General features: G+C 43.1%; 1 protein-coding gene across 2 annotated transcripts in view; it reads left to right on the top strand.

Annotated features, from left to right (window-relative positions):
- The window catches only part of KIAA1549L (KIAA1549 like), a 137,085-nt gene that overhangs the window by 39,405 nt on the left and 70,663 nt on the right, over window positions 1-27,017 (top strand). The window contains exons 10-12 of one of the 2 annotated variants that reach the window (XM_072619206.1): window positions 1,534-1,697; window positions 11,152-11,342; window positions 15,888-16,030. In XM_072619206.1, coding sequence (XP_072475307.1) covers window positions 1,534-1,697; window positions 11,152-11,342; window positions 15,888-16,030 — 498 coding nt within the window. Of the gene's footprint in view, window positions 1-1,533; window positions 1,698-11,151; window positions 11,343-15,884; window positions 16,031-27,017 lie in introns of both variants that reach the window. The other variant, XM_072619205.1, reaches the window with a different exon arrangement.

The following is a 27,017-nucleotide window of genomic DNA, read 5'->3' as shown; positions in this document are numbered from 1 at the left end:
TTGCTCACATGAGCTGACTAGTGTGCAGAAGATGAATCCATTCCATCTCAATTTGAATAGAGGTCAAGAGATTACTTATATGGTAACAAGATGAAACATAGCACATAAAAATAAGGAGGATGACTCAGATCAATGCCCAATGTCTTGAGAAAGAAATAAGATATTCTCAGCACCATATTCTCATCACCACTATGCATGGTTTTTTTCCCTATCAAAATACACAATACATAATTAAATTTAATATATATTTTTTAAAACAAACAAGCTGTGTGTAATAGAGATTTGTGGTCTCCAATCCAGCCCTCTTTTTCTGTTCTTTGAATATGGAAGTGTTCATATGTAAAAGAATTTTAAGAATGTAGTCCATAAAGGAAACATTTGACTATTTAGAGTTTGGGTCCTTAACATTTTTGTGTCATGGACTTCTTGGAAAGTCTGGTGAAGTCTATGGTCCCCTTCTCAGAATTTTGTTCTTATTTTTATTTAATTTTTTGTTCCATTTTAAGTTATTTATCAGTTCTTTCTTTGGAGGTAGAATACATCTTCCTTCATAAGTCCTTTATAGTCAAACTAAATATTTGCGATACTTAGAATAACTTAGCCATTCATAGTTCTTTGAACTTTGAACACATTCTTCAAACAGTATTGCTATTACTGTATACAATGTTCTCTTGTTTCCACTCATTTCACTCTTCATTATTTCATGCAAGTCAGATTGTTTTTAAATGCAGAACACATTTATAAAGACACATAGGATCAGAAAGGAAGCTAATTCTATAGAAATAGTTATAAAAATATTTTTACAAAACAAATATGTGGATTCCAGCTTAAGAACCCCTGGTCTATAGGAACAAGGACTAGATTTGTAATTTTATTGGTATAGGGAATTCCCAAATGAGTATAGTCACTCTACCAATGTAGAGCAGCCCTTTCTTTGCAGATTCTAGAGATATGCCTCCTAAGAGGTTAAGTTATTCACCCAGGCTAGTGCAGCCAATATGTGTCAGAAACAGGAGCTAAACCCAGCTCTCCATGGCTCTGAGTCCAGCTCTCCATCTATTGGACCATGCTGCTTCTCATTTTCCAAAGATGAGTCTACACTATCTTTAGGAAATAGATTTATTTTGTATTCATGCAATAAGACTAAAATACAAATGTTTGGTTACAACCACAGCAGCAATAAACTTTTAAACGTCAACAGAGACACATTGTCTAATGAGCTATTTACAGAAATTAATAATATGATTACTCATCTGTTGATGCAAATAATGCCAAAGCGAGTTCACGGAATCTCACTCTGCCTTCACACCAGATCTTGGCTCATGGAAAACTCGTCTCTACAAACCTATTTCCAAATTTCACAATTATACCCTTGTTGTCTTCTGATTCTGGTATCCTCTTGGGAAAAGACGGATTTCCTTCTGACCGCTGATTGTGGGCTTTCTCTTGGTGGGGAGTTTTCCTTGACCTGGCTTCCTCACTTGTTGCTCTTTCTTGGTCTTGTTCTTTTTGTCTTGCTTTGTTTTGCTTTAGCGGTTGTTAAAAACCCTCCCAACAACCTGTGGATTATCGCTGCTGTCCTGGCGCCCATTGCCGTGGTCACCGTGATCATCATCATCATCACGGCAGTGCTCTGCAGGAAGAATAAGAATGACTTCAAGCCAGACACCATGATGAACCTGCCTCAGAGGGCAAAAGTAAGTGGGAGAAGGTCTGTTGTGGACATGTGTTGGAACGCCCTTTGGGGACTCAGGGAGGGGAGAGTCATAGACTATCAAAGCTGGAAGAGAGCTTATTTGGAACACTGGATTCCAAGTCACTAAGCATTTATTAAACATTCACTGCATACAGGGCACTGGGTTAAGTGCTGGGAATACACATAGAAACAAAGACAATCCCTTTTCTCAGAAGCTTACATTCTGATGGGAGAAGACAAATCAAAAAAAGGTAACTGAAAATCAAGGTGAGAGAGTTGGAGGTCTGGGGGGAAAGATAATCTTGAGGTAAAGGAAGTGGATTTTAGAATCATAGATACCAAGTTAGATGAGGCTTTAGAGGTCATCTAATCTAACATCCTCATTTTATAAATAAGGAAATTGAGGTCTAGATTGGTAAAATGACTTGCCCAGGGTCATGCAAGTAGTAAGTGGCAGAACTGGGATTTGAACTCAGGTCTCATTCCACTAGTGTCTGAGGCAGGATTCTAACCCAAGCTTTTGTTCCAAGGTCAGTATTCTTTGCACTTTTCCAAGAGGCTTCTGTCATTTCAGCTGTTTATTCAATTTAATCCAATTCAGCTCACTTGGATTAAATGCGGTTTATCTCAGTGAAGAGTTTGTTAAATGCCTACTATGTGTCTAGCATTGTGCTGGGTATGCTGGGAATACAATCACAAAAATGAAGCAGTCTCTGTCTTTTAGGAACTTAAATTCTATGGGAGAAAAACCTGTACAAAGAAAACTACAAAGTCATTTCTGGGAAGGGCTAATATGAAGGGAGGCTTATTAACAATAGAATGGAATTCCATAGGGTGGGAGAAATGGGTTAGAGGGAGTGGGGAGAGGGAGCCAGGAAAGAGACTTTCTGTCTGGGCAGCCTATGATTCACAGGGTAGAGTTGTAGAGTAGGAGATCATTATAACCTTCAAAGCAGTAATGGTAATATTGATTTAAGTATCAATTTCTGAGCAAGAGGTGGAAAGCAAAGGGATGTCATGTAGGTTCAGGGGAAAGGGAGAATTACTTGAGGTGTAGGGAAGACTGTGAGTGCTGAGTCCTGTCTAATGGTCAAGGCAGGAGTAAGTAGTTGATTAAAGCCTCGGCCACATCAGATCTGCCTTAAATCTCTGCTTCAGTGTTGAGTAGATTCTATCAACCAGGAAGAAAGATACTTAGGGGATCTTTGGTCTTGGACCAGAGCAGTTGGTAAAGAAGAGGAACGGTGACAAGGAAGAGGATATGTCCGATGCCAACAGCACCAGGCTCTTTAGAAAAGTTTTTGTTCAACCTGTTAACCTATTGCAAAGTCAGTGCTATGGCATCTTCTACCATTGGGACATAAAATCAGTGAAGGCAGAGGTTAGCACAGTGCTGGCAGTTTAATCAATTGGATCCCCAAGGAACTAGAAACATAGCATCATAAAATGTGAGAGCCAGAAGTGACCTTAGAGATCCTCTCATCCCAAATCCCAGCTTTTACAAAGGGCAAAACTGATGCCCACTTGCCCAAGTGGACCTTGGAATGCCCCTCATTCCCACCTCTGCATTTCTTTCTACCTTCCTTAGAGTCAGAGCTCAGATATAATTTCCTACAAGAAGTCTTCCCATTATTCCTAGTTTTTAGTGCCTCCTCTCTCCCACCCCCACTCCCTGAGATTTGTCTTTATTTAGTTTTTGAAGTATCTGTGTGCATGTCATTTATCCCCAGCAGAGTGAGAACTCCTTAAGGTCAGGTATTCTTTCATTTATCTCTTTATGCCTCCAGCTCTTAGCCTATAGCCTGGAACTTCTCTTTCTCTCTCTCTCTCTTCCTTCCTTCCTTCCTTCCTTTCTTCCTGTTCCTGGTGAATAAACTTTAGCTAGTACAGATCCACAACTGAAAGTTGTGTGGGGACGCCAAGAGGTTAAGTGACTTGCCCAGAGTCACACAGACACTATATGTCAAAGGCAGGATTTAAACCCTGGTTGTACCTGACTTCAGGTCTCACACTATCTACTACCATACTGAATGACTCAGGCACTTAATGAAGGCTTACTGAATTGAGGAAATGACAGGTTTGGGGTTTTACTAAGGAGTCTTTTGCTGCCTGGTCAGTTCCCCCTTCCATCCTATCACACTACCTCCTACCCCTGAATAATCTCACTGGGAAGACCACTGCTCTTTGTAATAGTTACTATATAGGCTTTAGGGTTCAGTGAAAAGAATATTGGAATAATATTCAGAGGACCTGAGTTCAAATCTAAGCTCTACCATGTGCTACTTTTGTGACCTTAGACAAGTCACTCATCTCTCTGGGCCTTTTTCCTTGTCTGTAAAATGAAGGGGTTGGGATACAGGAGTGGGAAAAGGGTATCTATGATTGGGTGGTTTGTAAGTCTAATTCAGCAGGTGTCATTTAGAACCCAAGAGGAAAAAGAGGAAAAACTTTCCACACAGGGGCATTCCATTCTTAGCTCAGCCTGTCTCAGTGACACCTGGAGCCTGTTAGGCATCACAGAGGTGCCGGGTTTCCTATCACAGCTGTGCCCCTGCAGGTGAAACCAGCCCAGTGCTCAGCTCTGATCCTGCCACCTGCCCAGAACACCTCAGATAAGAATCCCCCCACATTTAAAAGATACCTTAGAAAACCCATGGTGATGGCTGAAAATCTGTGCTGGGGGTGGTCCTTGGGATGGATCGAATTTGTCCAACTTTCCTAGTATGTGTTGATGTCTCTGTCCCCTCGCTCCTGGCCACTGTGTTCTGTGTTCTACCAGGCTGGGCTGCCTTGGAAGCAGACAAGTCTACATGGCTTCCCTTGTGGGGAATTCTGAGCAAAGGTGAACCAAATTATCTTCTGGGAAGGCTGAAATGGTCACTTTGATTTCCAGTGCTCCCTGTCAGGGGAAGCTAGACCACTGGAGTTGACTTAGGGTTTTTTTTTTCTACTGTACTGCAGTCTTAACGGCTGTTGCAGTAGACTGTGCAGCACCGCAGCCCTTCAGAAAAGACCCAGCTGCCTACAATGCTTCCCACAGCCCTGCCTGTGTGAACAGAATTCAATTAGTGACAGAGGGATGGGAGGGAATGGCAAAGTTTGCCCACCATGTTATTCCGTAGGCCCCCGGGGAAGGATGCCAGAGGCAGCTGGGTAGCCTCGGCCTCACTGTCAGAGTTCCACAGGACCATCAGCTTATTCCTGCTGGCCCAGCCAGCCTGAATGTAAGGGATTGCACAGAGAAGGTTAGGGTGGCTTTCCTGGGATCTATGGGCATGAACATCTGCACCCATCTTCAGAGATCAGGTACTACGTGTGACTCCATGACTGCGGCCATTAATGATGTGATCCATGGCGCTCCTCATCCTAGGATGGGAAATTCGGATCTTATATCTGATGGCAGACAACAGCAGGTTCAATTTTAGTGCTTCCCTCCCTCCTTTCTTTGGTTCATCATTCTTTCTTTTGCCTCTTCTTTGAATTTTAAGCCTTCAGTAGTCATAAAGCATCCCGATGGTTTCCCATTGGTTTTTTTATAATTGCTTATTCTTTTTTGAACTAAGCTGACCTGTATGTTTCATCTGATGTACAACATTCCATCTCTCATCTCTTTGCTTTTGTAGAGGCTCGCCCCCATGCCTGGAATGCCTTCCTTCCTCCCCTCTCCTTCTTAGAACCTCTAGCTTCTTTCAAGGTACAGCTCAGGGTCACCTCCTCCATGAGATCCATCCTGATTCCCATTCAGTTTCAAGTTAGGATCTCCCTCTGTCTCTGTCTCTGTCTCTCTCTCGCTTTTTTCTCTCTCTGCGTCTCTCTCTCCCCCCTCTTTTTCTCTCCTCTCTCTCCCTTTGTCTTCTCTCTCTCCTCCTTCTCTCTCATTATCTCCCCTTCCTTCCTCTCTCCACACATATATATATGTATATGTAGACACATACAACATATATACATACATACGTACAAGATAATGTACGTAATATATAATAAAAACGATCTATTTATTATAGTATTTCATTATTTACTTACTTATCTGTGTAGATTGTTCTCTCTGTCTCTCTCTCCCACCAGAAAGTAATCTCCTTGAGGGTGGGGACTGTTTTGTTTTTATCTTTGAGTTCCCAGTGTCTCTTATACTTCCTGACATATAACAAACATTTCATAAATGCTTCCCTAGGGAGTAAATGAAAGCTAAGAATGAAGAATCCCCCAGAGGAGTGAGGCCATGGGGATTTACACTGGGCCACATTCTGACAGATGAATGGACCTCAGAGGGCTATAATATAGGGGCAGTTATGTAATGTTATTTGTCATTTGCTTAATGGACAAACCCTATTCCTGTAAAATGATGGGTGGCAAGGCTACTTTAAAATAATTAACATGGACTCCCACATAGTTGGCTGCATCATCAGTGATGAGTATAGGTGGTTGTAGAAATAAATACCTGCAGGTCTGTTCCACTTCATGTCTGTTTGTCGTTTCCCAGTTTTAATAATCGATGTTTTTGGCCTGAGCCAGCTTAGCTGGGCCTCACACCCAGTTTTCTTCAGGTTCTTTGTTTTTCAACTACTTTTCACTGTTGTAGGAAATAATATTGTTCATAATTTTTAGTTGTTTTCCTTGTAGTGTTTTGAAAAGGAGCTTGCCTCTTAAACCACTGTGGCCCTTGAATGCCATGTGTTGTTTTGGCCATGATATCAAATGTCCACTGGCTAAGGCAGTTTCTGGACTCTTGGTTTTTGGTAGTGATTTGCTGTGGTTAAACCTAGCAGTGGTAATCGTCACAGTCAATGTCTTTACTTTTGACCAGTTCCCTTTTGGGGAACACTGTGCAGACGGTCTAAGATCTGCATGTGTTTCTGAGTGCCCTTTACCCCTTTTCCAATCCCTCCACTATCATCAGTGAAGATTTGATGACCAGGACTTGAGGGCTTTTGCCATTCACTTTAGTTTATTGTGACACCATTTGGTACCATGCAAAGAGAACTGAATACCATATTATTAATCACCATGAGTGTCAGTTACTCTGCTAGGCATTGAGATATAAAGAGAAAAAAAAGAAACAGTTCCTTCCCCTCCATATACTCTTATCAGGGGAAACAAGGAATGTTTGAATTCAAGCTCTGCAGTTTACGACCTGTATGACTTTGGGGCAAGTCATTTAACTTCTCTGAGCCTCATCTGTAAAACGATGTGGTTGGATTAGGTGACCTCTAAGGTCCCTTCTGACTCTAGACTGATGATCCTGTAACTAAATTATCTTTGAGAACCCCCCCCCCGTTCAGGGGCTCGCTAAAACAGCTCAAGAACCAATTGTGTATTTCAAACATGAGCATTTACCACCCCCTCCCCAAATCAGCAAACGTTTCTAATCAGGGTTTGATTTATTGTCCTGTTGATTTTCTAAACTTAAGAAAGTAATGGAGAAAATATTAATACAGATTAAACTTAAATGTGTGTCATGAACACGTTTTGGGGAGAGGGAGTCCATTGTTAATCATTTACCAGCATACCCCTGCCTCTATCTCTAAACCCTATGAATTGAGTCATGAAAAGTATGCAAGCTAGCGAAGGCAGCTACTGAAGACATTGTCCGTGAATTTGCTAATAAACCATAACTGCTGTTTGTGAAAGCAACTGCTACTGCAGACCACGTTCTACAGGAGGGACCTTGCCAAGCTGGGGGACCTCAGAGTGAGCACTTCAGGATTCAAGAATTAAGAAGTTAGAGGATCTATTTCCTGGGTCAGACTGGAACTTAACAGAGACTCTACTTCCCCTCCTTAGCCTCATCCCTTTCCTGAGCCAAGAGTTGGGACTGTTACCAAGTCCTGATGGTCCCTGACCCTAGAAATCTGAATCTGGGGGAATGGTCTTCCCTCTGTCCCTTTGCTATAGACCTCCACAGGCTTTTACAAGTCTATTTCTCATCTGTAGTCCAGAGCTGGGAGACCACAATGATCTCTTGAGATTTCATGATGATGGTGCCACTTGTGTTCAGAGACAATCATAGGATTTCAATTCAACCAACATTTATTGGGTCTCTAATGCAGCCTGAGCACTAGGCAAAGCACTGTGGAGTTAGGGATGCTGAATTCAAATGAGACCCAATCCTTGTTCTCATGGAGCTTACCGCCAGGTGGGGGATTTGATTCCAACACACATGCTCATGTTATACAATATCATCTGATTAAGTTCATGAGGTGCTGTTCTAAACCAAAGAGTTCTGGGAGTTCCAAGGAGGAAAAGTCATGGAGGAGAGAAGTACGGTTACCCAGGAAAGACTTGCCAAATTAGCATTCTGTCCTTTCACGTTGATTGGCCAGCCTCCATAGTACTATTTCCAGGGTAGCCAAAGGCTCTGTGTTGTTTCATTTAGAATCTGTGCAGTGACCTAAAAAAGAAGAGAAAATTTTCTTGCCACAAAATCTTTATTTTTCAAGTCCATAATCTAAGTCCCAGGCATTGGGATCACTGGAAATCTTATCAACTAGAATAGATCTCACCTGGGAGAGCAGCCTAACGCAGCAATTGTTTATGAAGTTTTATGAACCTTTTGTTTCTGTCATGTATGTTTTGGGTATATTTTTATGCATACATGTAGTTTCCATCCATGGAATTTGCACCTCTTCAGGACAGAAGATAATGAATTTTTGACTATATATCTCTAGCCCCTGGAGCACAATGCCTGATATTATGATTATTGATTGCAAGATTTTGTGCTCTGCACCAAAGATATAGTGACCAAAACAGAACAGTGCCTGCCCTCAAGGAGCTTAGGTTCTATGGAAGGCATGCGATTTGTACTCAGGTGAGTAAATGCAAAGTACACACAAAAGGGGCAGTTAGATGGGCAGTGGATAGAGTGCTGACGTTTTCAGATCTGTCCTCTGGCTGCTTGTCCTTCATTTTCAGAGAGGGTCAAGGGCGTCTGGAAGGAGATGTCTTGATTTACAAGTGAATTGGATTTAAGTGAGGCCAGGCTATGCAGAGTCCCCACCCTCACTCTCTCCTCCAGAGCTATCGGGCTTCAGTAGCAAGACAGAGATCAGGCTGACTGGAGATGACCCTGCATGCAGTGGAAGACCTTGGTCTTTTTAAGTCAAGGTCTGACGCTAGGTAGCTGTGTGAGCCTGGACAAGTCATTTCACCTCTGTTTGACTCAGTTTTTACATTTGTAAAATGGGGATAATAATAGCACCCACCTTCCAGTTGTCCTGTGAGAATCAGGTGAGATACCATTTATAAAGTGCTTTGCAAACCGTAAGGCCCTCCTTAAATGCCAGCTAGCTATTATTGGTAAATGTCTTTCTAATTCATTGAATTGTGGCTGTGTGGGTTACAGCCTAAGGCAATGTACTTACATAGAGAGGTAAAGCCAGAAGGAACCTTAGTGGTTTTTCTTAACTTCCTTTGATTGGGAAGGATGCAAATATAGATAGAATCAGAAAGCAGGGATTACATTTAATCCTTAAAATTAGCTTGATGGAAAAGACTGTTGCCAGTTTGATCTAAACTGTGATTTACTAGAAAGTCCTGTCTGGACTGGACACAGCAATCTGCAAGGAAAAATAGGGGCTTTCTTAGAAAGTCAATTCTCTTTGCTATTGAGTAAATTGAACATATATACCCCATTGGCTCATAGCTGTCATATTCAGGAAGGAATGCAGATCCAATTAAACCTCACTGATTTCCTGCTAATAAATGAGAAAAGTAGGTCTAATGTCAGAAAGTCTGAAGACACTGAAAGAAATTCCATTTTCCATATTAACAATAATGATGATGGTGTCCTACATTGGCATGTGCATTGAACTAGGCTTTTATTTTTCATCCAAGCCTCCCAGGACTCCTGGGTTGCCCATAGCACCTTATGGTCTTCATCTCCCAGGCAAAGAAATTGGCTTTTGTCAAAAGGTCACATGGCGATTACTTAAATTCCATGATGGACATGGAGCTGACTTCTGATGATGCTTTCTTGATGAGGAGGTCCTGCTGAGCTTGCTTTAAAAAAGAAATAATCTTCATTCCCATTTAAGAACGTCCTTGGGTTTGCACAATCAATGTTCTAAAGTCCGTGAAATGATCGGTCGTTCTCCCAAGCAGGTTAAACAAACCCTTTGTAATCCTGTTTATACGATTAATTTGCTTACCAAATTCCGTCTGTAGGCAGTGCAGAGAAAAAGACCAGCCTGTACTGAATGATCACAAATTCTAAATGAGGGAATTAATGAAATTTGATTGTGCTTATTTAGATTCCAGAACTAAATTTTTCCTCATTAAATGTTCAAATCTATCAGGTGATTCCATGCCTTAAAGGATCTAGGGTGTCCCACTCTGACATTTGGTGGCCATGTGACTGTGAACAAACCACTTCATCTTGTCCATCCTCCACTTCTTCGCCTATAAAGTGGATGTGATAATAACTGAATTGTATCTTACAGGGGCTTTTGTGGAGCTTCCATCGACAGTTTATCCACCCATTCCACAAGCCTTTATTAAGCATTTACTATGTGTAACCATGGGAAAGTCTCTTAATCTTTGCCTCAGTTTCTTCATCTATGAAACCTCCCAGGTTGTTGTGAGGATCAAATGAGATATTTGCAAAGCACTTTGCACAGTCCCTGGGACATATAAATGTTAGTTGCAGTAATAGTTACTGTTAACAGCTAGCAACTGGGGATCCAAACGCAGAAGTTGAAATATTCCCTGCCCTCAGGAACCTTAAATTCTTATAGAACAAGGGACAGAAAGTGCTTTGCAGACCTGAAAACTCTATACGGGCTGTCCTGCAAGTCTTAGTGCAGATTTAAACTTTAACAGACTTTGGAGACAACCAGAAAAAATGTTACTTGTTAATGGGAACAGGAATATCACCTAAGACTGTGATTTTTCTGGCATAGGGAACTCAGAATGAGGAAAAGTGCAATAACTTCTCACTAACTTGTCTTAATGAGTTGCCCAGCCATACAGTCCATATGTGGCAGAGGAAAGATTTGAACCCAGGACCTCCTAGCTTCAAGATTATCTCTTGATTCATTATATCAGGGGTATCAATCACATGGTGATCCCAACACTCCCAAGTGAAGCCCAAACCAGAATAAATTGTAATTGGGAAATATTTAATTTACAATAAATAAAAATTCAATAGAACATAGATCATGTTAATATGTAGTTTTCTAAGTCCATATGTGAGCTGCAGGGCATTATCATATCATGTTTAATGGCTCCATTTCTGCATGACATTATACTACTTTTTTCATGGGTGACTCTTATTCAAATCTACATTCACAGCAAGGGGTCAGGATGGTGTTTACCTATTGCCAGGGACCTTCCTATCCTCAGAGACAGTAAATATTTGTCAAATGAATGAGTGAGTTTTCCCTTTTGCTGCCTCTTAAAGGTCAATGTATACCAACACTTGTTAGGAAATGTACACATCCATCAATGTTTCTTCTCTACAGCCAGTTCAAGGCTTTGATTATGCCAAACAGCATCTGGGCCAACAAGGAGCTGATGAAGAGGTCATCCCGGTGACCCAGGAAACAGTAGTCCTACCTCTCCCGGTCAGAGACGCTCCTGCCTCCCAGGAAAGAGAGACTGCCCAAGACGGAAGTACCATTAAAACAGCCCAGTCCACAGAAACGAGGAAGAGGTACGCATGTAGGGCACACCCCATCCCATCCCCAGAGGTGAAGTGGGCAAATAAATGACAGCAGGAAAGTCCTGGGAATTCATTTTGGGGGTGTTTTGTTAAATGGCACCTTGTGATTTCTTTGAATTCTGAAAAAGATCCTAGGTAGGATGGCTGGCTAGTCATCTGTACAGATACTTTGCAAACTCCTTCCACTGGTGATAAAATGTCAAGCATCAGGGATTATTATGCTCCATGTAACAAATCGAGGTCCTGTATGTATAGTATAAGGTAAGGAGAGAAGAGGCAAAGGAGACACATCGAAGGGTGTGAGAAAATAAGGGAGGAACACTTTCAACCCAGGAGGATGGGGAGGGCTTCACGAAAGAGGTGGCAATTACACAGCCCCTCAAAGGAAGATGAGGAGACGGCCCATTCCTCGTTGTGATCTCAGGCCCAATGCTTGCTATTTGATTGACTGGTGGTGGAAAGTGATGGATAGATGTGGCGTATTCCAATAGGAAAGCAGTTTGCAAGGCATTGCTATGGTCGCTAACTTTAATTCAGCTCTTATCATTTAACAGCATGAGTGGGTTTTCTAGGGTGCTTAATTTATCCATAACCAAAGGGGTAAGTTTGATTTCCATGTTTTTAGTGTGTCAGTAAGGATAGGGCAGAGATGGAGCCAAGTCCTATGATTTCCAGGGGACTCTTAGATGAGGAAACGCCAATGTGTTCAGCACCTTCTCTTCATCGTATAGTCCTGGAGAGTCGCCCAGATCACTGAGGGGTTATGAACTCCTTATGTAAATGTCATTCCTTTCCTCCCAAAATGGCTTTTATGCTATCATGTATATGGGTTCTAAAAATATCTCAAATTGAAACACCCAAGCGTTTCAATCACCAGTTCCCTCTAGACATAGTCTCTAACTAATCAAAGGATTGGTATAAAAACAGAGCTGAGTTCTTGAGTGAAACTTATTGGCTCATATCATCCCCAAGGCATAAAATCAGCTAGGTGCTATAGTGGATAAGATTGCTCTACTCAGAGACCTGAGTTCAAATCCTGCCTTAGACACTTACTAGTTGTTGGACCCTGGGTGAGTCCCTTAACTTCTCCCAGCCTCCGTTTCCCTACCTGTGAAATGAGAAGAACAGTAACCTCCATCTCACAGAATTGTTATAAGAATCAAATGAGATAATATTGGTAAAGCGCTTTGCAAATTTTAAGGCTTCTATAGAAATGCCGGCTATTGTTTTTAGAGACAATTCTTTGGCTTCTCTGTATCAATGTACCTTAGAGTACTTTAAAAAGCATCAACCACTTTACAAGTGTCAGGCATATTTACGCATATACACTGATATATACACATATATCTACACATGTACATACATACAAATACAGACATGTATATATTGTATTAAAATATGTAAATTATATTTAAATATATACATGTATGTAGCCTTATATATGTGTACATACATATACACAGTCACATGTGCGTGTATATACCTCTGTACGTGTGTGCATGTGTACGCTCTTGCTGTACTAGAGTAAGTAAGATCCCTTTATGTCCCCCTAGTACTTAGCGCAGATGAGAGTATTAGTGAGTACATGAGACTACTTTTCCTCTCTCTGCGGATAACTGTGCCTAGCGCGGTGCTCTACAGATAGCGTGTGATAATATCTTTGCTGAACAAGCAGAAGCCCACACGTGAGGGAATCCCTCTTCAGGTGCTGTTTTGTTAATGGTGTTAAGAATTGACATTTATGTCAGACTGGACATTCACAATGGCCCTGGGTGGTTGGCGCTAACGGTGTTATTTTAGCCACTGCAGCTGCATCCTAATTTGGTTCTTCTAATGTCTCCCCCCTCCAACCCATCCATTATGCCCCAACAGCTGCCAGATTGATATTCACGAAACATAGGAGTGACCATGTCCCTTCCCTTTCTCTCAGAGGCTCCCTATTGCCCCTGGGATAAAATGCCAAATCCTCAGCATAGCATTTAGAATACCCTCTGCCATCTGACTCCCTCCTTCCTTCCCAGTCTCCTTTTATAACCACCTTCCTTTATACCATTTCCATCCCACATGAACCGGCCCGCTCACTGTTCCCTGACCATCCATCTGTTCCTGTTGTGGGCCTCGGTGACACCATTCTCTTCAGAATTAGGACAGTAAGGAGTGGAAAGGAGACAAGTTTCATGTTACTTGGGCATCTCTGCCTCCCTGGCTCCTATTAAAGGCAAGAAACTTTTTGTGTGGGTGGAACGAGGCAGCTTCCACTCTTGTTCCACCAAAGCTAACCCAGGTAGCAAGTGACAATGAGGATCTTCATCAACAGGAGATCAGAGCTTAGTCTGGGGCTAAGGAGAGAAATAAATTCAGGTTCTTACCACGAACTATGCTTCTCAATACAGAAGGACCAAGGGTAGTAGAGAGGGAGTGAAGGAAGATCTGGAAAGGTCCCCCAGTCCTGTAGCTTTAAAGCATCTGACAGCAGATGAGCCAGCAACAGCAGCATGGTACAGGAAGGGTGGGGATGCCCCTTTTCCTTCTGTGGGCCTCTTTTTCCTTATCTCTAAAATGAAGGGGTTGCAATGAATCATTAAGTCTCTTCTATGGTTCACCATCAGTCAATCAACAAACATTTATTTGTTTGTTTTAAGACCAGGTTCCCCTATCTTGCCCAGGCTAGGACTGCAGGGACCACTGCTGGCTTGATCCCTCTACTGACCAGCATGGGAGCTTAGACCTGCTCTGTTTCCAACCTGGTCCAGTTCCTTCCTCCTTAGGTAGCCTGAAGCCCCTCTGAGGCTTAGTGTGAACACCCGACTGGCATAGGCCACTGCAGCTCAGAACTTAGGAACTCAAGAGATGCCCCAGCAGGAGCAGGAATTACAATCCTGCCCCACCCTACCCAGGTCAGCAAGCATTTATTAAATGTCTGCTGCATACCAGGTGAGAGGCAGCATCATGGAGACAGAGGGTCTATCTTGGAGTCCAGAAGACCTGGGTTCATTTTCCTCTTTGGAGCCCGAGCAAGTGACTTAACCCCTCAGTGTCCCAGGAAACTCTGTTAAGGCTGTAAATGTCAGAGCAGAGGCTGACTGGCATTGTTAAAGGGACTTTCCCCAGCAGGATTTCCCTTAAACCAGTGGAATATTTTTGTGTGTGTATGTATGTGTGTATGTATATACGCGTACATGTATAAATAAACATATATAAAGATAAGTGTGTACATATGTATCAATATATACACGTGTGTATTTATAGATTTATTTGTACACACATACATACATACATGTCTATTATCAACGTCCTTATCTGTAAGATGAGACTGACCAGACTAGGAGGCCTCTAAGGTCCCTGTGCCCTGGATCTCTCAAACCCCTACGGATCTCCGTCCTCATCTTTAAAATTAAGGGGTTGCGTCGCTCAGTCATTTCAGTCATGTTCATCTCTCCATGACCCTGTGGACCATATTGTCCAAAGATACTGAAGTGGTTTGCCATTTCCATCTGTGTAGACTGTGGCCAGCTGAGGTTTAAGTGACTGGCCCAGGGTCACCCAGTTAGTAAGATCTGAAGCTGGCTTTGAACTCAGGTCTCCTCTATCTACTGTGCCATCTAAGTGTCGAACAGGAATCATTTAGATAGTGTTTTAAGGATAGTATATCTGCATATATTGTCCCACTGGATCTTCAGAATAACCCTGGGGAGGCAGATGCTATTTTATCATTCTCATTTTACAGATGAGGAAACTGAGCCTGGGAGAACGTAGGTCAGAGGAGGGAAACCTGTGGCCTCAAGGCTACATGTAGCCCTCTAGGTCCTCAAATGTGGCCCTTTGACTGAATCCAAACTTCACAGAGCAAATCTCTTTAATAAAAGGATTTGTTTTGTAAACTTGGACTCAGTCAAAAAGCCTCGCTAAAAATCACCTAAACTTCAGGTGAATTGCCTAGGGTCACATCCCATACAGTTAGTGTCTGAGGCAGGATTCAAATCCCCCTCGTCATGATTCAAAGTCCCACTCTCCATCTGCTAGCTCTAAGTCTGTGGTTCTGTGTTGGGGTTCCCTGGGGAAGGGGAGGCAGGGATGGTAGAGAAGCAAACAGAACCAAAAAATCAGCTTTCCCCCCACCCCCAACACAAGGAATGTTGTGTGGCAAGGAAGTGGCTGTGAAGTGACTGGCCTTTGTGACAGCCCAAAGCTTGGCATTTGGCAGAGTGGCTTAGAATGAAGCCTGTCTTATTTACCATTTCCATAGCTGCAGCAGAGAAATTAAAGAAAAATCAGACTGGCAACTGAGTTCCCTGAACTCCCTTTCCGAGTTGAGTGTTTGTGAAACACTTGTCCTGGCTCTGGTTTGTGTGTGTGTATGTGTGTGTGCGCGCGTGCATGTGTGTTGTGTGTGTGCTCCAGTGTTCTCTTGTGGGAGGTTGGAGTGTGAGTGTATGCCCCTCTGGCCAGTGGAGGGGGGCTGAGTCTATAACCTTGGGATGGTTGGTTCCAGCAGAAACTTACTGCCTCCCTTGTTGCCATGGTTACCTCCAGCAGGTCGCCCAGTGAGAATGGCTCGGTCCTTAGCAACGAATCAGGGAAGCCCAGTCCCGGGAGACCCTCGCCCCAGAACGTGACAGCAGCGGCCACAGCGCAACAGCAGCACAAACTCACAAAAGAGGAGGGAAGGAAGAGAAATGGTGAGAGGGGAGCCGGGGTGCCAGGGCAGAATGTCCCCCACCCCCTGCTGCCATCCCCCCTTCCTGGGACAAGCATCCTCACCACCCCTGCCCTGCTCTGAGGGCTCCCAAAGCTCACTGAGGTTTCAAGGAGGTGGGACAAGAAGCATCACCTCTATTTTACCCGTGAGTTAGTCAAGGTCTCTTGGCTAATAAGATTCAGAAGTGGTTTCCCAGCCAACATTCTTTCCACTGCATGATGCTGCCTTCTCAGGTGCACATGAGTATTGTAGACACCCCCACCCTCACCCCCCCACCCCATAAAGGCGTCTATACTTACATACATCTCTACCACAATCTCCAAATTAACTGTAGTTGTTTTTATACATAGTATGATGGACAGGGTACCAGACTTAAAGACACTAAGATCTGGGTTCAAATGCTGCTTCAGATCCTTAGTGACCCTGGGTAAATCACATAAACTTGTTGGGTCTCAGTTTCCTCATCTGTAAAAAATGAGGAGGTTGGGCTAGCTGACCTCTTGGGTCCCTTCCACCTCTGGATCTATGATCCTGGTATCCATCTACATACGTGGTGTATGCATATAGTACAGATGCCCCTAAAGGGTAGGGACCTTCTCAGTTTTGTGTCTGGATTCTTGGCTCCTGGCATATAGTGGGCATTCAATAAATGTCGGTTGTTCCCAAAGGGATGCATCCTCCCCCTGGGGGAGGTGTGCCTCCTCACTAAATAAATGTCTACTATGACCACACGGGCACAGCTTCACACCAGAAATGTACACTGTTCTTACACAGATATACATGCCACCTACATACCACTACCAGCCTGACATTTGCTGCCATAGAAACCCTGAACAGATACACACCCCTACTACTTAGTTAGTCAGTCAGTCAGCAAACATTTATTAAGGACTGATTATGTGCCAGGTTATACTAAGCACAGTGGTTACAAAGAAAGGCAAAAACACAGCTCTCAGCTTTGAGAAGCTTATGGGGGGAGGGTATAGCACATCTAGAAAGGGGCTGGCGAGGCAAGGTGTTGGAGGACGATGCCCAACTGGGGAACAAGGTGGATGGGTCTAATGAATAAGGAACACAGCAGGCACAGGAGTAAGCTGTGGCCAATGTGGGCACATCTTCAAATGGAGTTTCCCATTAGGAAGGCACTAATGGGAGGAAGGAGATGACCATAGGGATGGAAGCTTCTCCAGAGTGAGAAAGCTGCTGGAGCAGAGGGGGGAAAGTCCAGAATCAGGAGCAGAGCTGGGAGAAATGGCACTGTGGCTGGTTTAGGCACAAGCTCCTAACACACACACACACACACACACAAATACTGTATAGAATAAAAAAAGCATTTTTTTAGTGCTAAACTTAGGGGCAGGGGGCAGGGAGGGGAAGAAAGGCAAAACAGAAAATCAGACCCTGCCTTCTGGATACTTAAACTCTAATAGGGAAAATAGAATGTCTGTCATGCAAGGTGTGTATAGAGTGTATGGAAAGTTACCTTAGAGGAAAGGGTGCTACCATCTGGAGGGGAATGGGGAAGGTCCTACATCCAGCTGCGTCTTGAAGGAAGGCAGGGAGTCCAAGAGGCAGAGGTGGGGAGGCAGGTGCCTCCCAGGTGATGGAGAGAGCCTGTCTAAAAGCACAGGCACAGGAGACAAAATCATCTCTGGAGAATTAGAAATTGGTCAGTCTAGCAGAATCACTGTGTGTGAGGAGAGAGTAATATGGGAGAATTTGAAAGGTTGGAAAGTACCAGGTTGTAAAGAACTTTAAATGCCAGACAAAGGAATTCACATATTTGATCCTAGGATCTGTAGGGAGCCACTCCAAAGCAGCTAGGTGACTTGGAGTCAGGAAGACCTGAGTTCAGATACAGCCTCAGACACTTACTAATTGTGTGACTCTGGGCAAGTCACTTCACCCTGTTTGTCTCAGTTTCTTCATCTGTAAAATGAGCTGGAGAAGGACACTCCGGTATCTTTGCCAAGCAAGCCCCAAATGGGGTCATGGAGAGTTGGACATACCAGAACAATAACAACAGGATTTGTTGAGTGGGGAAGGTGCCATTGTTGGAGCTATGCTTTAAGAAAATCACCTTGGCAACTGTGTGGTAGATGGATTGGAGTGGGGAAGAAGAACTAGCTAGGAGACTCCATAGCCCCACCACACACAAGACACCATTGCTTTTAGCAACTTCCTTTTCCACTGTCCATTTTTTGTCTGTGTGACTCACTAGCCTGAACCTGACTCCTTCCCACAGCCCTCTTCTCCTATCTCAATATCTCCCTCTGCTTCTCTGTTCTTATCCAGAGAAGATCTGAAAAATCCTAAATGGAGAGAATGGATGTTTGCTCACGGCTGTCTGCATCACAGAATGCTGATCCTTGGCTCATATGAGGTGTTAGCGGCTGCTTGTCGCCTCTCTGGTAAAACCTCATCTCTTATGGCATTTAAGGTCTTTCACAGTCTAGTTCCAACAGGTCTTTTCATATGACTCACCATCATGCATTTTATGATTCAGCTAAACTGGTTCCTTTCTTTCTCTCACACATGGAAATATCACAAAATTGCAGAATTTGAGAGCTGGAGGCACCTCCAGTGCCATCTTGTCCAATCCATGTGTGAAAGGAATCTCCACGATCTCTGTGACCATGACAAGTGGTCATCCACCTCTGCTCAAGGACCTCTAGAGTGGGGCAGACCCAGCATCCCCTGAGGAAGCCTCTTTCTTCCCTTTGGGGAAGTTTCCATCATCAGGAAGTCTTTACTGATATCAAGAGTAAATGGACCCCATTGTAGCCTCTACCCATTGTTCCTAGTTCTGTCCTCTGGGGCATAAGGGAGCAAGGATAATCTCTCCATGACCTCCTCTTCAGACATTTAAATGTAGTTGTCATGTAACCCCTGAACCTTCAATTCCATCGACCAGTCTTCACATGTCACGAACCTAAAGTTCTTTACCATCTTTACCATCCTGGTCACCCACCTCCAGTTTATCAGTGTTCTTAAACCTGAACACAGGACTCCAGCTGCCTGACAAGGGCAGAGCATAGTACAACTCTCACCTCCCTTTTCCTGAAAACTATACCTCTCTTAATGCAGCCTGACTCCCACATCAGAGTAACTTGTGTCTTTCCATACCTCCCCCATATCATACATGTGGAGCTGATTTTTTTGTATCCAGGTCTAAGTCTTTACATTTACCCTATCGAATTTCATCTTTTAGATTCCACCCAATTCTCTAGCCTGTCAACATCCTTTTGGATAATAATTCCATGATCAAGAGTGTTAACTGTTCCTCTAAGCATTATGACATCTGAAAATTTGACAAGCATCTATCTATGCCTTCATCCAAGTCACTGAGAAGCAGGTTGGACAGTAGAAGCTCAATGGCAGAGCCTTGAGGCCCCACACTCAAGCCCCCTTCTAAGTTGATACCTACGAATTACTTCTCTTTGTGTCCAGTCATTCAACCAAGTTCGAAATCCACCCAATTTTAACATCATGTAGTTCATATTTCTCCATCTTGTTGATATGCATCACAGGAAAGAACTTGGAGGTATCATGGTACAATGAAAAAAGCCCTGACCTTAGACTCGGGGGATTTGGGGTGAACTCCCACTTCAGATACTTATTCCCTGTATTATCTTGGGCAAGTCATTGAAATGTCCTCTATAAAATGACAGTTGGATTAACTGACTTTCTAGGTCCCTTCCTGCCCTGAATCTACAATCTCTTTGCTAAGCTGAAATCTAAGCACACCATGTAGTAATTCTATGTCCTGTATTCCTCTGGTTTATCCACTAAATGACTGGCTTTCAGAAAGGATCCTAATAAAATTTGCTGATTCATAAATTCTCCCCAAACCTGATCTTGCACTCCTAAAAGTATGCCAAATAGGTCATTTTGTCTTGGGATACTAGCTCATATTTCTATAACCCTTTAAGACTTGCAAAATGCTTTAGTCAGTCAATAAACTCATCCAGCTTATTAAATTTATTATTAAGCTCATTAAGAATCAGTCAACAAATTCATTAAGAGCCTACTGTGCACCAGAAACTGTACTAAGAGCTAGGGATCCAAAGAAACACAAAAACCAGCCCCGCTCTCTAAGAGCACATAGTCTACTGATCCTAACAACAATCCTGTGAAGTGAGTGAAGATATTATCTCTATTTTATAGTGTAGGAATCAGAGGCTCAGATCAGTGCATTGACTTGCCCAGGGTCACACAGCCAGGAAGTATATGAAGTGAGATTTGAGCCCAAGGCTTCCTGCCTCCTGCTCCAGCACTCCATTTGCTATGCACACTGCCTTTTTTTCAATCAGCAAAAGGTCCATAACCTTCTCTGGTTTAGAAGACTTTGTTTCCTCAAGAAAAAGATATGAGATGTATTTCAGCTTGGGGTTGTCAAGGTCAAGTTCCTGATCTGCATGAGTGGGTGGACTTTCTGCCCTGGGATGAAGTTCCAGGTCTAGTCCCCAAAAGCACCTCTGCTCTACTGTGATAGGCAATGGCTCAGAGGTAATATCATGCAGGTGCATGGGCTCAGGGTGAATGAAAGGCCAGGTTTTTTGTTTTGTTTTTGTATCTAATTAGGAGCCATAATTCCAGCTGAGAATGCCTGAATGCTTATGATCCTTCTAAAGATGAAACACTATGCTTTTTCAGGGCAGGTGATTTCTGGAGATTTCCTTCCTTCCTTCCTTCCTTCCTTCCTTCCTTCCTTCCTTCCTTCCTTCCTTCCTTCCTTCCTTCCTTCCTTCCTTCCTTCCTTCCTTCCTTCCTTCCTTCCTTCCTCTCTCTCTGTCCCTCTGCCTCTGTCTCTCTGTCTCTCTGTCTGTCTGTCTCTCTCTCTCTCTCTTTCCTTTCTGAGGCTTGATTTGAACTCACATCTTCCTGGCTTCAAGTGCCCCCTTGTGGCCTTGATATAATACAAAATATGTACTGACACAATTTCAGTAGGAAGAGGTTACCTGTAACTAGAGGCATCAGGACTTCACCTCCCTAAGCCTCAGTTTCCCTAAAATGAAGTGGTTGGACTAGATGCCCTTAGAGGTCCCTAAGAACATCTATGATGCTTTTTGTCATTGTGATCTCACCATTTTCACCATCACCACCATTTTGGAGAAGCCAAGAGGCCCCTTTTTATCGTCTTGTCGAATTATAGAAAGTGTAGAGCACCAGCTACGGAGTGGGTCCCCAGAATATTCTTTCCCCATAATAGCAACATCAACTCTTACTTAGTACTTGGCATTTATTGTAGGGTGAGGGTTACTAAGAATAATCCCTATATGATAAAACCTTTAAATTAAGCAAGGGAATGTGTTTCTCATCGTTTTCTGATCTAACTTTCTGGCATGGTCTCAGTTTCAGCTTAATTTTCTAATGCAATCTTGAGCCACTTGGTCTGGTTATGTTCTAAACTTAGATTTCCTTCTTTGCAAAATCCACCTTTTTTGGAAGCAATCAGGGTTAAGTGATTTGCCTGGGGTCACACAGCTAGTAAGTATCTGAGGCTGGATTTGAATTCAAGTTCTATGGACTCCAGGGCCAGTGCTCTAGCCCACTGTACTACTTAACTGCCACCAAATCCATTTTTCAATGAAAATTCTGCACCCTGCCCATGTCTGAGATGTTCTTCAACATGACTGGCCCCATTAGGTATCCAAGTGTCAAAGTCAATGAGATAGTTGCTATCTCCTGATAACATATGGATATGACTAGGAAATGATGATTCTAGGAGGCGGGAGTGGAACAGGAAAGCATTTGACATTGTTGGCCTATCTAAGCATCTGATGCTCGCAAGCTAGTATCAAACTTTGAAAGGAGAATTTCCCATGGAGTTGTTTTGGTCATAGGAAGTTAATTTCGAGTGTGAGAACTTTCAAGCTGGAAGGGACTTTGACCCTTACATTTAGAGCTAGGAGAGACCTTAGAGCAGGATCTGTGAACTTGTATACGAGGTAGAAAAAACATATCTTTGTTTTCGCTTACCTTTGATTTCTTGTTAATTCCCTGTGTTGTATTTTATGCATTTAAAAGCATTATTCTGAGAGGGGGTTCAAACGCTTTGCAGGACTACCCAAGGGGGTCTAGAGCCAGGAAAAGTGAAGGACCATTGCCTCAGAGATCATCCAGTCTAGCCTCCACATTTTTCCCATAAGGAAGCAAGACACAGAGAAGAGACTTTCCTAGAGTCACACAAAATTCGAGCCCTAATGATCTAACTACTGATCCAGCATTTCTTAACACTTTAGCATCTCATCAACCCCCATCATTTTACAGATGAGAAAATGAGGCCCAGAGAGGGGAGCAACTTGCCTCAGGTTACATAATTAGTTAATGGTAGAAGTGGACTTGAACCCCAGGAGCAATGAACCTGCAGTCCAGTGCTCATTGCACTGTTCCTAGATGACTTCTGATAGGAACAGGACTGAGCCCAGATGAAAAGCTCACAAGCAGTTGTACCTTTTTTCAGTCACGGGGAGCAAGCCCCTGCGTCCTTTTAAATTTGCTCTCATTCGTCCCTGAGAAGATGCACTCCAGGGGCTCAGGATCTAATCAGACAGTACCCTCGCTGTCTACTGTCTGGCCAAGCAGACAAAACCCCCAAACCTATGGAAGCCAGAGAAACTTGAGTATAGACTATTGCCTTGGCAGGGGAGGTGGTGGTAGGAGTGGAATAGAAAATCCCTTTTTTAAAAAATTATAAGCAAAACTCTGAAATGCAACTTTTTTGTTTGTTTTTTTTCTTTTTGTTTTTCCAATGAAGTGGGAAATTTTATTTTCTGATAAGTAAGAATATCCATGTTGTTTAAGAAAAATTATGTATATCATGTAGTGGGGGCAGCTCGGTGGTGACAGTGAATGAGGCTGGAGGGGATTAGATTGACATGCCCCATCCAGGAACAACGTCAGAGTTAATTTGATCATCATTCTTGATTCCAGGATTGGAAGTGGGGATAGGGTGATAAAGGAATTGGCCAGAGAAGAAGGAGGGATGTGTGGTCCTGTTCTCCCACACAGGTCTTCAATCGAAGACTTCCTGGCTTCAAGTGAAAGTGATGACTAGATACAAGTTATGGTGATTTCTTATTAGTTTTTACAGTCACTAATACCAATCACATTTGTCTAACATAGTTAAAAAGCACTTGACACATTGTTTCATTTGATGTTTACAATGACCCTGTGAGTCAGGAAGCTCAGGAATTCTTTTCCTCATCTTACAGATTCTAGACTCCCATGATTTAAAGTCAGAGGAGGCGGTAGAATAGGGGTTCTTAACTCTGTGTCATGGACCCCTTAGGCATTCTGGTGAAGCCTCCACCATCAACCTCTTCTTAAAATAATAGTTTTAAATGCACAGAATAAAATACATAGGCTAACAAAGGTAACCAAAGGTAAGTGGAAATAAAGATGGAATTTTTAAGTCATCTGTATTCACAGACTCCCAGGTTAAAAGCCTTTTCATTAACAAAACCAATTTCCCTTTATAGATGGAGAGACTGAAGGTCAGATAGGTGAAGCAATTTGCCTAGGATCATGTACGGTGTCTGAGGCAGTAGTCAAAATCAGGTCTTCTTGACTCCAATTACTGTACTCTATCCACTGGGCCTCATAACTGCTCCCAACTTTACTCTTGGATGAGCCTTAAGAGTCATCCAGTCCAACCCTCTTGAAATTACAGAATTTCAGAGTCTGAAGAATCCTCAGGGGCCATCTAATCTGACCCCACAGGGATAAGAGGCCCCACTATAGCAACTGTGACATGGGATTCTGTCCCCTTTCCTTTTGAGGGAAGCATTTCATTCCATTTTTGGTTGCTTCTCAGAATTAGGAAGTGTTCTCTGAAGTTACACCTACATCTACCTCCCAAAACTTGCACCCTTGACCCACTATTCTGCCCTCAGGGGCCCAGCAGGATGTCTCTTAGGAGATAGCCCTTTAAACACCTGAAGGTGACTGTGGTGCCCTTCCCCCAAGTTTGCTCTTTTTCAGGGTGGAGGTCCCCCCATTCTTTGAGCTGTCCCTTGACACCATGGTCACCCACCATCTTGGTGGCTCTCATCTGAAGAAATTCCAGTTTGCCAATTTCCTTTCTAGCATGTGGCATCTCAACTGGCAATAATCCTCCATATGTGATCTGACCAGGGCAGAGGCCGAGGGAACTCTCTCCTCCTCTCAATGCCTGGGGAATTCGTTATGTCCCCACATTGGTCCAGACCTGATTTCATCAGTGTTGGGAACCTCTCTCCACAATTCAGAACCAAAGATCATCTGTAACTGAGTCTAAGGTATTACTCAAGGCACTGAGAGGTCTAGTCACTTGCCTGGGGTCACACAGCTGGGATGTATCATACTAATCTAAGTCTTCCAGGCTCCAGGGCTAGTTCTCTTCTCTCCCTGCTGTCACATTGCCTCTTGTCCTCTTCTGTGAGCCTCTTGTGACAGACGGGTAGTCTGGCCCTGGAGAAATCTGAGTAATGTGTCTGAGACCACATAGCTAGCTAATAGCATATTTAGGGTTCCAACCTAGGCCTCCCCACTACCCATTGCTCCTTATCCCATGGATAAGTAGGATCTCATGAATCCCAATTGCAGGAGCAGAGGGTTTTGCTATTTACTTCTCCATCATCCATGTGTAAGCATTTATTAACCACCTACTATGTGCCAGAAACTGTGCCAAGCTCTGGGCTTAGAAAGTAAGGCAAAAGACAACGCCTGCCCTTGAGGAACTCACAGTCTGAAGAGAAAACCAGCATCCAAACAGATATGTACAAACCATCCATGTGCTGGTTGACTAGGACATCATTAGCAGAGAGAAGGTGGTAGAATGAAGAGCGTTTGGGGAAGACTTCCTATAGAAGCAGGGAGCTGCAAGCAAGCTGCTTCAGTAACTTTCAGTGAATTCTGAAAGGTCTTATCCACCTTCTAAGGTCACAGTATTGTGTTTAATTGGACTCATCTTTTGGGCTACACTTCGTGACAGAATGATACAAACTGTGTGTTTCTGGGTAATTTATATAACATCTCAGTCTGTTGTGAAGAAGGAGGGAGGATGGACAGAGGCAAAATCACAAATAAATTGCTATTACATTCATATTTTACGTAACACCTAGAAAGTGTTTTGTTCCTAAATTGGCCGCTGACTTCCTTGTGGGAACGGGGGGTGTGATATATCTCTTGCCAAGTTACCCTTGATACATTTTTCAATCTTTTGGTTATTTAAATGGGATATACTTTAAAAAGAAGCAAGTCATAAGGATACAGCTGGGGCCCAGAATTCCTTCTGTCACTCAGTTAAGGGAGAAGGAAGGCAGATTTCAGCTATCAGAGCTGAAGAGTCTGTTGGAAGGGAATATTCACTTCACTGTCATTCAGGCAGTCAGTCAGTAGGTATTGGCATGGTCCAGGCAATATGCTCAGTTCTGTGGATAAAAAGAAAAGCCAAAAAAAAAAACCAAAAACAAAACCAGTCCTAGTTCTTAGGACTAAGTTCTTAGTCCTAGGAGTTCACAGTCCTATGTGGGGGACTGCACCCAAATAATTACATACAAACAAGATATGTCCACGATAAATTGAGGATTATCTCAGGAAGAAGGCATTAAAGTCAAAGAGGATTGGCAGAGGCTTCTTGAAGAGGCTGGGATTTTATTTATTTATTTTTGGCAAGGCAATCAGGGTTAATGATTTGCCCAGGGTCACATAGCTCTTAAGTGTCAAGACCAAATTTGAACTCAGGTCCTTCTGACTCCAGGGCCAGTACTTCATCCACTGTACGACCTAGCTGCCCCAGAGGCTGGGATTTCAGCTAAGAGCTGAAGGAAACCTGGGAAGCCAAGAGGTGGAGATGAGGAGAGAGCATTCCAGGTATGCGGAACAGTCAGGAGAAATACCTGAAGTCCAAAGATGGGGTAGCAGAAAGACCAGGGTCACTGAACTGATAAGTAAGGAGGAAGGAGGAATTGTAAGAAGAATGGGAAGGTAAGAAGGGGTCAGATTATGAAGGGCTTTAAAAGCCAAACAGAGAATTATATATTTGATCTGAAGATAATAGGGAAGCCCACACTGGGCATTTTTTGGAGAAGGGGATGACATGGTCAGACTTGTGCTTGAGGAAGGTCAATTTGACAGCTCAATGGAGTAGGATTGACTTGAGTCAGGAAAAACACCCAGCAGACGATCGCTGCGGACAAGAAAGAGGTGAGTTCTGTTGAATTAGGGGAATTAACAGGGAAATACATGGTGTCTCCTTAAACTGGCCTCGAGTTGTTAGAGGGGAAGGTGTGTGTTGCTTTTGCCTAAAGAAATCAATCAAACTGTGAAATCATTTGAGAAGGAATGCTGCATGATTGTAAACGTGCCATGGCAGATAGAGCTCAGAGCTTAGTGTCAGGAAGGCCAGGTTTCGAACTGTTCACTTCTGATAGCTCAGGGAGTCTTAGCAAGTCACTCACTTGTGCATCAGGCAAGTTCCTAGGACTGATCCTCTAAGGTATAGATTCCTTTGATTTCAGTAGGAAATTCCATTACTTGGGAGTATTGCCTTCAGGAACTGGGGCCTCTTTGACCTAACAGGACTGGCAACATTTATGAATAGCATTAATTTGTAAACTTCCTTAGGTCAGGAACTGTATCTCATTTCAGCTTTGCTTCCCCACTTCTAAACACAGTACACTCTGTACTTAATAAATGTTTATGAGATGGAAAGTTAACTTTGGTATTTGAGTCTAGATAAAATATAGCCCAGCATTTCGTTGACTGAATTATTGCTTTGTCAGTGGAGGTATCGTGGTATGAATGAAGGAATGAATGAAGGAATGAATGAATGAATGAATGAATGAATGAATGAATGAATGAATAAAATGTTTATTAAGGTCTTACTATGTGCCAGACACTCTGCTAAATACCAGAGATATAAATATGAGTAAGCAAGACAGACTTTACCCTTGAGGAACTCATATCCTAATAGGAAAAGA

This window comes from Notamacropus eugenii, chromosome 6 (assembly GCF_028372415.1).
Source record: "Notamacropus eugenii isolate mMacEug1 chromosome 6, mMacEug1.pri_v2, whole genome shotgun sequence".
In the NCBI taxonomy this organism is placed as follows: Eukaryota; Metazoa; Chordata; class Mammalia; order Diprotodontia; family Macropodidae; genus Notamacropus; species Notamacropus eugenii.
Note: the sequence above shows the minus strand (reverse complement) of the source record. Positions and strands in the feature narration are given on the sequence as shown.